Here is a 12,786-nt window from a genome sequence, read left to right as displayed (position 1 = left end):
AATCTCAGCATTAGGGTCCCAAACTTCACCCTAGGCTAGATGAAGGTCTTCTTTCCCCCCTTTTGCAAAATTTCATCGAGATCGGAGCTCGTTTGCCCAGCAAGCAGGCTGAGAGGGTGTGTGTAGTGTAAATAGGGGGTGGCCCACTAGATTTTTCATTTTTCCCTAAAAACCTTGTATTTTAGGAGAAATTCAAGTTATACAAAGACCCCAAATATCCATGAATACATTTTCAGAAACCTTAGGATCTCAGAATTGTCTCGGCAAAATTTCAGAAAAATCCACCAAGAAAATTCGAAAAAGACAAGCAGAGTTTGTGCAGTTATCAAGCGTGGGGGGTGAATTAGTGTATTAGAGTCGCACATTTGTGCAGATATCAAATGGTAGTGCCAATATCATTATCCCAAATTCCCTATAAATATCAGCTTAAGCCTCATTTTAATGAGATCTTTTGAAAATTAGAGAGAGAGAGAGAGAGAGAGAAATTCCCAAAATCCCCAAACCCTTTTTATTTTTTTTCTTTTCCGATCGATTCCTTCTTCTCCGATCAAGCTCCCACCGGCGAGATCCACCGGAGCTCTGGCAGAATTTGCAACTTCTGAACATTTTCTCCATCTCAGCTTCAAGTAGGTTTTGATTTCTCGTTCGGAACCTTAGCTTATTAGTTTTTTTTTTTTTTTCGATCGGAAATTTCTTTTCTCCGGCACCTCCTTCTCCGGCAGATCTCCATTAGACAGCAGATTTGAGCTTTGATGAATGTCTTCTTCTCCGGCTACACTTCCTTGATTGAATTCCATCTCATCTACCATTAGATCTTATCTGTCTCTCAAATCTGTAGATCTGTTCATACAAAACCTCAAATCTGTAAAGAAAATATAGATCTCTGTGTTTTCCGATCATCTTCTCCGGTAGATCCGGCAAAGTTCCGGTCATTTTCCGATCGGAATTCTTTTTTTCTTTTTTTTTTCGGCCTAGCTCCGATCTGCTTATCCAGAAGCTCCGATTTATAAAGGAGGAAGACAAATCTCACTTCAGATCCAAGCTTTTAGCTTCAACAAAGATCAAAGCATTTGTAGATAAGGTGTTGTTGCTTTTCAGCAGATAAGAAAAAAAATCGTTCTACTTTTACAGGTATTTTATTATTCTTATAATTAATTTGCTCTAATTGAATCAGATCAATTTTTTAGATCAAATAAGATTTACGAAAATCAAAGTCAAAATTCAATTTCTGTAATTTTGTGCTCGAATCAGAAGCAAATCAAGTGAGTTTCTTTAACAATTTAGAATTCTTATTCATATTTTTTTAAAAAATAAAAAATAAAAATAAAATATTAGCAATCGAATGTTCTGTGTATCATGATTTTCATTTTTATTAAATTTAATCCCCTTTTGAGTATGATTCAGATGATTTATATCACTTATTTTGATTTTTCAAGAGTATTTGATTTAGGAAATCATATTAAAAAAATAACAGGGTGTTGATTTTGATTTTTTTTTTATCAAGTAATGATTTTTTATCTCTTATCATTTTTCTGTTATCTGTAAGTATCTCCAGGAGAAAATTTGTAAAGATCTCAGATGTTGTGGCTTATGTTTTTAAGTCTGTTGTGAATAGTTTGTGGATGTGTGTTGCATAGCCCCAGAAATTTTCGTGTTTTCTTATCTTATTCTTAAAATTTTTTTTTATAAAAGGTTATAAGCATGCTATGTATTTAGTGGACAGCACGCACCTTTGGATTCATGTTGAATTGATTATATATAAAATTGGAGGTTGGCATGTTTGCACTGATGTTTATATTGTATTATAATGTTCTAGTAGGTTTTTATAATAAGGGCACTATTAGCAGGTGCTATGTACATGCAATAATATAATATTTTAGGATTTGTACAGAGAATGAAACTTACTCCTAATTCTGTTTTTCATCCAGGTTTCATCTTTTAGTTTTGGTTGGCAATTTAAAATGAATTTCTATTAAGATGTTTATAACTTACATGCTTTATTTTATCTTATCAGTACGCTTTGTCCATAGAATGTATTAAAAGCAAAATTTGATTTTTAGAACTATTGTGTAAATTACAAGGTATGGTTCAATGTTCATTACAAAGTCCACTTCAACAGGCATATGTCCTCACTTGCAAAATTTAATAGATGTGTAAGACTAGTTATTGTCAAGATGAGCCCATTTGGAATTGTCCCATAGGTTCTATTTTCTAAAATGATTAGAATGATAGTTTGATTTTTTTTAGGGTATCTAATATTGAGCTGAACCTGTTCCCATTATGTTGTACATTCTAATTATCGAATATTTGTCTCATTGTGCTCTTGTGTTATTTTGGTTGTATTACGCAAAGCTGAATAATGTTTCCAATACATTGTGTATTTTAAATAATCAATGAATGCCTTATTGTATAATTTTAAGCACATAACTGCTGTAATTTAGTGTGTATATCTGCTGTCCATTGTTATATAAAACTGCTGTACATTGATTGATTCACTGCTTGTTGCTCATTGCTTTGTGTAAAAGTGCTGTCCATTGTTATATAAAACTGCTGTACACTGATTGGTTCACTGCTTGTTGCCCATTGCTTTGTGTAAAAGTGCTGTCCATTGTTATATAAAACTGCTGTACATTGATTGGTTCACTGCTTGTTGTCCATTACTTTGTGTAAAAGTGTTGTCCATTGTTATATAAAACTGCTGTACATCGATTGGTTCACTGCTTGTTGTCCATTACTTTGTATAAAAGTGCTGTCCATTGTTATATAAAACTTTTGTACATTGATTGGTTCATTGCTTGTTGTCCATTACTTTGTATAAAAGTGCTGTCCACTGTTATATATAATTACTGTCCATTGATTGGTTTATTGCTTGCTACCTAAAGTGCTGCCCAAATGGTTGTTCACAAACATATAACTGTTATATACTGATTATTCATTGCTTGCTGTCTATTAGAATAAGAGAAGATAAGGTTTGAAGGAGCTAAAAAATGAAATGTGAATTAGAGGAGATTTGAAATAAGGCGATGAAGGCGCTAGCCTAAGCCCATTTTTTAGAGGTTTTATTTAAATAAATTGTTTAAATAGGAAGAAGGAGATCAGATGACTACTCTATTCGATATTATCGATATGAGTACTGTCTGATTTCAAGGAGGGATATAGAAATATTATCATGTGTATTATGATATCAGATGATTACTTTAGCATCATCTGATTTCATCCCCATATTGGGGTGGTGTTTGTGGTTGGTTTTGAAGTGTTTTGATATTGTTTTTACTTTATTAGGCTATCCAGCGGCTGGTCTGGACTAATTAATGTTATTTATCATTTTATGATTGCTATTAGATTGTATATTCTTCTTTGCTTAGCACTTGATTTATTCTTAGAATAAAATTTGCGATTATCTGGTAGCCTTTTCTTCTCTTTTTGATAGACTAACACAGTCTTATAGATTTCTGTTAAAATTCTTTGATATTAGAATTCCCTCTCGTTGCAAGGGCGATGAAGGCGCTAGCCTAAGCCCATCCTTAGGGGACTCGCTTAGTCCAAGTAGCACTCCTCTCATTTATTTAAAGACTTGTCCAAGTCTTTATGGTGTGTATCCCCTAGAAATTAGAAATCCATTCATTGCAAGGGCAATGAAAGAGTTCTCTAGAGCCCTCTCAGGGAGACAGGCTATGTCTCAGACAGAGAAAGTTGTATCCTTTAGAGACAAGCTTTGTCTCATTAGTGAGTCTATCCTTAGGAGACATGCCATGTCTCATCAGCACCTCTCTTGGAGCTCATCTTTTTGTTTAGGAGTCTCACCCAATCTCATTTTTCTTTCTAAACCCCATCTTTGTGCGTCTTTTGGTTTTGGGAGAACTCCTTGCTCGGCTTGGCAACATACCCCTTACTCTTATGGGTATTGGGTTGCACATTTGTTGCACCCTAGGGCTAGGTAGCTGTCCGGCCCGGCTGGGTGTTTTACCTTTGCTAAATATGCGCAAGGTCTCTTTTTCCTTGTTACTTGTGAGCTTTATCTTAGCTTGATAGTCTCACTAGCACCCTTCTTTATCTCATTTTCTTTTAGGAGACAGGCTTTGTCTCATTAGCACCTCCTTCTTAGAATCCTATTTTCAGAGTCAGTCCTTAGCCTAGGAGTCTGTCCTTAGCTAGAGAGTCTGTCTTTCTTTCAGGATTCAGTCCTATCATCATAGGGGTTAGGATTTTATCCAACCTCTCATCAAATCTTGTGTTTTTCTATCCGCTCTTGTAAGGTATAGGATGCTGTCCAACCCTTGCAGAGTTGTTATTCTGTTCATTCCCCCCCGCAAAGCATAGGATGCTGTCCAACCTTTGCGGGATTTCAAGAGTCTGTCCTCCCCTTATGATGATAGGATTTGTCCCCCTTGAGTCAAAAACACTTAAAAATAACAAAAACATCTGAAAAACCAAAAATCTCAAAAATCTTGAGTCATTAGAAGTAGTTAGGAAATCTGTTCCGGACTACGTTGGCTTGATCCCTTTCAACAGGGTACGTAGTGCAGCTTGGGATCCACATCCCAGGTCCAGCCAAACCTTTAAAAATAAACATTTCAAATCTCCCAAAAATACAAAAAAACTTCAAAACCTTTTCAAAAAGATCTTCCTCTAGAGTTAGGAGTCTGTCCTAGCTATTTAGGGTGTTTTAAGAGTTGGATGTCTGTCCTGATTTGTTGATATGGTGTGTCCTGTCGCGTGAGTGTCCCTAGAGTTAGGAGGCCTCAAGTTGATCGGTTAGACACTTAGTCGAACCGATGGCTAGACTAGGAAGCATATAGTCAGCCCATGGTTTTCATTAGGTTGCACAGCCTAGATACATATAGGATGTAGGGCCCACCTGCATTAGTGTAAGGCTAACCAACTTGCATTAGTTAGGGCATATAGAGAGTCCTGAAAATTACAATTCACTTGAATTTAAGCAATCATACAAAAAAGCTTTAAAAAATCAGTTGAGTCTAATGGATCGAGTCTAGGATAGCGGTTCTAGATGGTTAGGCATAGTAGTTTGGAATAGGGCATCGAACTACGTTGACTCCGATTCTTCCCGAGGCTGGGATACGTAGAGCAGCTGGGATGGACGGCCATCTTGGTCCGAGTCAGGTCGCATTAGAGTTAGGACTCATTTTGTCCAGTCAGGTATAGAGTTGATTTGTGTTGTATGTTTTTGCTGTGTTTTCTTACTTTCATGTACAGATCCTATACATTTAGCTGTGACATGCATGTGTTTGCACACCAGAACTTAGACACCCATTAGGCATGTCACTTATAACCTAGCTATGCTTAGGTGACACATGTTTCTTTTATTTTATCTTGTGTGCCTTTGATTTCATCTCCGAGACATGCATGATTAGATAGACGTCTTCTCGGAGATATTCATTCCCATTTCATATGATTTTCGCCCAAAACTCTTCAAAATTATTAAGTAAATGGCATAAGAGACCAGGTGTTTACACTTGGGCGGATGAGGTGCTCTTTAGACCTTCCGAATTCGTAACCAGGCACGAACCCTCTTTTTATAATCTCTGGTTATCCGTTGCAACAGAGCATAGTATGGGATCCTTGGCCCACTTCCTTGGATGGCGACTCTTCTTTGTTTAAGGTACGCCTCGAATCTGGGCTAGTCCCCGAATCGAGAGGTATCTCACCTTTTATATCGCCACTCATGCTGTGAGAGGCACTTCTTTCGAGAGTTCCTTGGTAGAGCTCTCCATTCACGTGGATGATCCTGAGACTGACTCGCGTGGGGGCACACGTCCCCGCCGCCTCTCTCGGATCGGGGTCCACAGGCTGGCGACTCTGCTGGGGATATTCTTGGAACATTGCCTAACTCTGTTAAAATGCCATTTGTTATTAATTTTGAAGAATTTTGAGCTAAAATCATTATAAATGGGAATTTAATCGCTTAGAATCCAGGGGCACCAGATAGGTGTTTAAAACAAGGGATTCACACACTGCACAGCATACATCATTTTGTTCTTTATTTTCTTTTATTGATTTGCTTATTATTGGCTCCACGGGATAGATATAATGCGTGCCTCATGGGATATCACTATCCAGATGGTGCTGTTGTATCTATTACCAAGCTATGCGCCAGTGCTGCAGTCGTAAACACTCGGTGTACTTGTGTTTACAGCAGCCGGTGAGCAATGAAGCATACTGTATATAACACTCGGTGTACTTGTGTTATATACTTAAAGTATGGATCATATGCATAGTACCTGATATTGAGTCCGGAGCTCTACTTTCATTTTACATATATTATGTACTTGGATATATTTGTTGATTTAGTAAAACCCAATTAGGATCTGCATGTGCATATATATATATACTGTATTCATATAAGGACGAACATGTGTTGCTTACACATGTTGGAACTTAGATTTAGGAGCTATGTCCTATCCTTAGATTATTGTAGCTCACCTTATGTGACCACATCGCAGTCCTAGTACACTCACATGTCTGTCTTGAGTCAAGTGTCTTGACTCTGCGGGACTATATTTAGGGCTGGTGCCCCTGGTTTGTATATATATGTATATATTTATATTTTGATTATTAGATTAGAGCCTACTCATTAGTGAGGCTTCCTTATCTAATCAAATTAGTCATATCAGTCCGTTCTTCGGATCTAGACCCGACCAGTGGCTTTTACTTGCCTTCTCATGGTCGTGGCCTATCTTTTGCTCTATTCATTGAGATTTTTGTCCATATATCTTTTGATTATAAGATTAGGACCTACTTTCTAGTAGAGATTCCTAGCTTGAATCAATCAGTCGTGTATATTCATCTCTCAGATCTAAACCTAGCTAGTGGCTTCTACTTGTCACACTCATAGCTATGGTTTATTCCTTGACCCAATGATGATAAATATTACCTGTTTTCATCCTTTAAATTCAAACCTCATTTATCCATTCTTTTGTTGTATTACTCAAATTACTGTTCGTCCTGTCTTAGATATGGTCGATAGCTTGTCTGCTGTCTCTATGACCATAGTCTATCATTATTGATCTTCTTGATCGTACATTTTTGTCGTCCACCTTTCAGATTTAGATCCGGTCTATTGATCTACTTTTGTCATTTTATGACCGTGGTCTCTTCCCTGAGTTTCTGATCATCTTTGATCATCAATGGAACATTTGATGTCGCCAATTATATCCTTCTTGTGATTAGTGGTTAAGTTCATCCTTATTCTTTGTTTATTCCAAGTTATTCTCCAGTCCCTAATTATCCCGTTCTATTCTTTGTGTTTAGGTTAAAATTATGGCGAATAATGTGTTGAAAGGCTGGATAAGCGAGACTATTAGGGCTCTTCCGCTAGAATCTTCGAACAGGAGTATGGCTGATCGGTTCATCTGTACCTTCAATCATTTGAGTGTATCCGATATAAATTGGAAGTTTCTCCAAGCAGCCGCTAGATTCTGGGATCCTAATCTTCATGTTTTTCGATTTGGATCCTTCGAACTTTGTCCTATATTCGAAGATTGGTGTGCTTTATTAGAACTCCCAACAGATGGACTGTGGATACAATCTTCGAACATAGATTCTTCTCATTCCATTTTTTGCAAGCTATTCAAAAATCAAACTGTTGATGCACTTTCATGCTTAACGGATACATGTGTGCAAGTTCAAAACCTCATCACCCTTTTTTCTGAAAACGTCGATCCTACTAACTCTCGTTTTCAGAATTGTCGACGCAATGCTTTGATTTTTAGTGTCTTTGCGCGATATGTCATTCGGAAAAACCCTCGTGTTGCTCCGTTAACCTTGTTAACTGTGGTAGACCAAATTAACAAAGGGAGGAATCCCATTCCTACCATGTTAGCAGAGACCTTTTTGGGACTAGATCTTATTGCTTCCCAAAATATCAAAGACAATTTCTGTGGGTGTGTCAAGTTGTTGTATGTCTGGCTTGGTGAAAAATTTCAAATTCTTCAGCGACAAAACCAAAATCCATATACCCTGAAGAATTTTCATACCTGGAAACCAATAGCCCATCAACCTCAGTCCATCGATGAATGGCACAATTGGTTGTAACATGTAGAGGAGAGTCAGTTTCGCTGGGTAAGTCATTCATGTTTCCATGTTTTTACCAGCACTTATCCGCATTCATTTGTTTACCTCATGGGTACCGAGAAATCTTCCTTTTATGCACCCATGCGAATTCTCCACCAGATTACGGGAATTCCGTGTCCTCCCGGAATCATAGTCCCTCCTCTTTGTGAAGATCTCACTCCTGACCTTATCCGATCCATTGTGGCTGCTTGGGGAAACAAAAATATAGAAAGGAGGTTAGGCTTATCTCGCAAATTCCGACGTGGAGAAATATCGGAAGAACCCGCAAGTCGGAGGGCTCGGATTGAGGAACCTTGAAGATCCGTATCATGTTTTGTTATTCTGATTTCTGCATTTCCCATTTTTGTCAGTCTGTTTATCCAGTTGTGATTAGAGATTAATATTTTCATCCGTTGTAATCACAATTTGGAATCTTATTAATGAAAGTGTGTTTTTGTTTCTTTTGTCATTGTTTGATCAAAATAGTTTATCTCGATTATCAAAATTTTAATCTAGTGTTTATATTTCCATATCAGGATTCTTGATTGAGCAGCCATTGCTCCTAAGAAAATCCTCGTTTCAAAATCAACCTGGTCCCGTGAGTCCGCTGATTCCAGGCTGAGTCGTTTTTCTTCCTCACCAATTTCTTTTACCTCCCCTGCATTACCTTTCTCCAATATCCAGGAAATCCCTTCGCCCGTTCAATTTACTCCTGAACAGATGGCTGAATCTGCAAACGCTATAGCTGAGATGAGTGAGATGATGAAGGTTATGCTCCAGCAAATGAATAACATGAATGAGGAGATAGCCCGTCTGAAAAATGATAGAGAATCTACCTCTAAAGAACATGTGGCTCAGCATCCTTCTGTTTTACCTCCTCCCCCTCCTGCAATGGCCCGGCCTGCTGTTTTAAATGTCGAAGACGATCTCGATGATGAGCAGTATGCAGAAGAGAATTGCCATCCCAATATAGATAGAGCCAATGAGGGCAAAGCGATAGCGGACAGAATGGATATGTTGGCCCGAGAGGTGGAAAACATAAAATTTCAAGGCCCGAAGAAGTTGAACATGGCCGATTTTATGTTGTATCCAGGAGTCACATTGCCTCCTAGATTCAAAGTTTCGGACATGGATAAGTACGATGGGACCGGGTGTCCTCGAAGCCATCTCGGTTCTTCCGCTTTTACAGCAGCATGGTCTATCTCCGGAGCAGGTTGCTCTCTTATTTCCCCGATCTTTGGTCGGAGTGGCTAAAAAGTGGTTTTTGAGCTTAAAGTCTGAAGAGATCAGAACTCTAGAGAATATTGCAAATAGGTTCGTTGAGCAGTTCTCCATGGAGGAGGGAATCGACGTGACCAAGAGAGATCTCAAGGCTTTGAAGCAAGGCCATAATGAAACCTTTACTTCCTTCATCCGCAGATGGAGAAGGAAAGCCGCGCAAATGACTCATCGTCTTTCAGATGAGGAGCAAATCAAAATTGTAGTGAAAAATCTGTCGCCGCAATATTATCATCATATGGCTATTCAGTATTTCCTCGATTTCAATCATCTCATTAAGACTGGGACTCAGATAGAAGATGCATTGGCTAAAGGCCTGAGATCTAGAGTATCGTCTGATGTCAGAGAGGGAAAGCGACCTGTGATGGCGCCGAAGGAAGTACATAATGTCAATTATGTCAGGCCCCCACCCAGGGTAGTCACTGAAGTGAGAAGGCCGCCGATGGAGCAGAAGCCTCCTCGCCACTTTGATCCCCTTCCCTATTCTTTGTCTATGGCTTTGAAGAAGTTGTTAAAAGACAGAAAGATTAAGCTACCTGATATTAAGCCTCCTCCCAACCCGTTGCCGAGATCCTGGAGAGAGGATCAGTTCTGTGATTATCATCGTAACACAGGTCATATAACTGATAGGTGTTTAGCTTTGAAACACCAAATTCAAAATATGATTGATAGGAAGGAGCTGTCAATCGAGTTACCAAATGTAACCAGAAACCCCCTTCCAACACATGCAATGCCGCCTCCACCTTCAGTCAATGTCATTTGTGCTGAAGAGTCTGTTATTGATCCTGCTTCCTTCATATGCGCAATTGAATCTGAGGAAAATTATGTTTGGAAATTTGAAGAGGAAGATCAGTGGACAGAAACAGAAGAGCCATATGTCTTTTCCTGGAATGACCCTGATGTGGCTGGACCATCAAACCAGTCATACGTTCTGCAATGTGAGGATGAAGAGAAAGAAAGCGAAGCTCTATATGTCTTGAGGATGAGTGATGATGAAGAAGAAGAGATGCAAACCCCATACATCCTTAAGATAGATGATGAAGATCTGTTGCTCTTGACTGATCAATGTGATGAGCTCCGCCACGTCACGCGTGGTGGACGAGTCTTCAAACCAGCTGAGCTCAGAGTTGATAATCCAGCTGAGGTTGCAAGAGGGGTTGACAATCAGAAGCAGAAGCAGAGGCTTGATGAAGAAGAAGATAACCTGCTGAATCAGCTTAAGAAAACCCAAGCTAATGTTTCTATCTGGGGTTTACTGATGGCATCCCCAAAACATAGACAGGTTGTGCTTCGTGAGCTGAACTCATCCCAGGTATCAGTTGAGATTACTCCTGACGAGCTGGTTGGTTTGGTGGCCATGACCAAGGCTTCAAAAGCCTTGTCTTTTTCAGATGAGGACTTGCCTTCTGAAGGAAGAGATCATACGCGTCCTCTCAAAATTACCCTGCTTTGCAACCAGAAGAAAGTATGAGAAGTACTGGTAGACAATGGGTCAGCGTTGAACGTGTGTCCCTTGAGCACTGCCACTACTCTGGGTTTTGGGCCTGAAGACTTCATTCCGTCTGAGCAGGGTATACTGGCATATGATGGAACCCGAAGGGACGTTATTGGAACATTGGCTACTGAGATTGTCATTGGAGGAGAAACCTTTGACATTGAATTTCAGGTGTTGGATATCAAGACTTCTTTTTGTCTGTTGCTTGGTCGACCTTGGCTGCACAAGGTTGGAGTCATTCCTTCCACACTTCATCAAAAATTGAAATTCATTCGAAACAACCGGGTGATCACAGTCAAGGGAGATCCTGAGCCAGAAGTCGGACAAATATGTCAAGAGCTTGTTACTGAAAACACAAGAGATATCAGTCTGACAGGATTTTCAGTGGAAGTTTCGGCTATCACCATGAAAGAAGCTATGAGTGAAGAAATTATGTTTCTCTCTAGCACTAATACTCGGGTAGTCAAGATGATGTGCCGATTTGGGTATCTCCCAGGGGCAGGTTTGGGAAAGAATATGCAGGGTCCGACTGAGCGGCCCGAGTTGAAAGCATCTGATGGGTTGTTTGGGTTGGGATACAAGCCGACTCGCAAGGAGGTGCAGGAAATGAGAGCCTACATGTTTAAATGGGCAGAATGTCGCCGCAGAGGCTTAGAGTTTCCAATGGGACCTTTCAGCAAAGTCATGAATGGTAGATTCCGAAAAGAGGGAGCTGATTGCCCTTATTATGGTTTCTCAGAGCCATGGTATGATGAGAATGGGACCAAGCTGCCGGGTCTTGAGATTTTCTTTGCAGATGAGCTGCCAGCAGAATTTTACAGTAAGCAGATTGCGGAGTCAGTTGTAACAGAGGAATCAGACTCAGACTGGGTTGAGAACTTTGAGCCAGAACTCCTGAATTCTTTGTTTCAGACCGAGGCTCCAGTCATTGCTATGATTGGGAGAGACGCACCCTTTGTTAACCCACAGGACTATATCACCCCAGCCGAGGGACCTCTGGATAACTGGACGTCACAGGTTATACCCCATGTAATCCCTCAGTACATTCCAGTCCCTTCAAAAGAGTCAGTTGTTTCAAAGTATGTGTCAGTTTCTGAGTCCGTCCCAGAGTCTGTCATTTCTAACTTTTCTTTTGATGCAGGTACTGTAGAGGTCGGGTCTACCTCTGGAATGGGTGACGAGTCTGTCCTTGGTGGCGTTGAGTCCGAGTCTGAGGGCGTATTCATTGATTCTTTGGCTGTACATGTTTCTAGTTGTGTCGATACTGATGTCGACTTATTTTTTCATCCTGTTTTAGAGTCTGTAACGCCTGATGTGGGCGAGTCATCTGATGTAATCATTGATTCTGATGAAATAAAAGACTCTTTTGCTTATATTCCTGTACTTGTCTCTTCTGCTGATTCTGCTTCTGAACTTGATCAAGTAACTAATAATAACAATCAAGACTCCCCCTCTAAAGAGGAAGCTAATGATACTCCTCTTGAAATCAAACATATGATTCAACAAGAGGAGAGTCACCGAGCTAAACCACTTGAAGAGGAAATTGAGATCGTAAATATAGGTGATGAAACCTTAATTCGGGAAATACGAATTGGCAAAATTTTATCTCCTGAGGAGCGCGAAGAATTAATCACCTTGCTAAAGGAGTTTAAGGAGGTTTTTGCTTGGTCTTACGACGACATGCCAGGATTGAGTGAGGACATTGTCCAACACAAATTACCTTTAATCCCGGGCATCATGCCGAAGAAGCAAAAACTTCGAAAACTTAAAACAGAATGGGAGTTGAAAGTTCATGATGAGGTTAAGAAACTACTAGAAGTGAAATTCATCGAAGTAGTTGAGTACCCTGAATGGCTTGCAAATATTGTACCGGTACCCAAGAAGGATGAGAAAGTCAGGATGTGTGTCGATTTCAGAGATTTGAATAAGGCCAGTCCGAAAGA

The 12,786-nt window shown here is 39.7% G+C and overlaps 1 protein-coding gene across 2 annotated transcripts; it reads left to right on the top strand.

Annotated features, from left to right (window-relative positions):
• Positions 1-11,324: 11,324 nt before the first annotated feature.
• On the top strand, positions 11,325-12,218 carry LOC143878635 (uncharacterized). Of its 2 annotated transcripts, none has more exons than XM_077380901.1 (2): positions 11,325-11,860; positions 11,985-12,218. In XM_077380901.1, the coding sequence occupies exons 1-2, from the start codon at positions 11,360-11,362 to the stop codon at positions 11,991-11,993; spliced, it is 510 nt and encodes a 169-aa protein (XP_077237016.1). In that variant the 5' UTR covers positions 11,325-11,359; the 3' UTR covers positions 11,994-12,218. The 2 variants fall into 2 exon arrangements, with proteins under 2 accessions (XP_077237016.1, XP_077237015.1); XM_077380900.1 differs by having other exon boundaries at positions 11,325-11,872.
• The last annotated feature ends 568 nt before the right edge of the window (positions 12,219-12,786 follow it).

Source organism: Tasmannia lanceolata, unplaced genomic scaffold (assembly GCF_043159265.1).
Source record: "Tasmannia lanceolata isolate RefF3 unplaced genomic scaffold, GAP_Taslan_0.1 ptg000006l, whole genome shotgun sequence".
Classification (NCBI taxonomy): domain Eukaryota; kingdom Viridiplantae; phylum Streptophyta; class Magnoliopsida; order Canellales; family Winteraceae; genus Tasmannia; species Tasmannia lanceolata.
The sequence above is the reverse complement of the archived record's forward strand: the minus strand, read 5'-3'. Positions and strand labels throughout refer to the sequence as shown.

What these genes read in the sequence shown, in the direction of transcription:
- LOC143878635 (XM_077380900.1), top strand. Translation starts at nt 11,360, where the DNA reads ATGCAGGGTCCGACTGAGCGGCCCGAGTTGAAAGCATCTGATGGGTTG.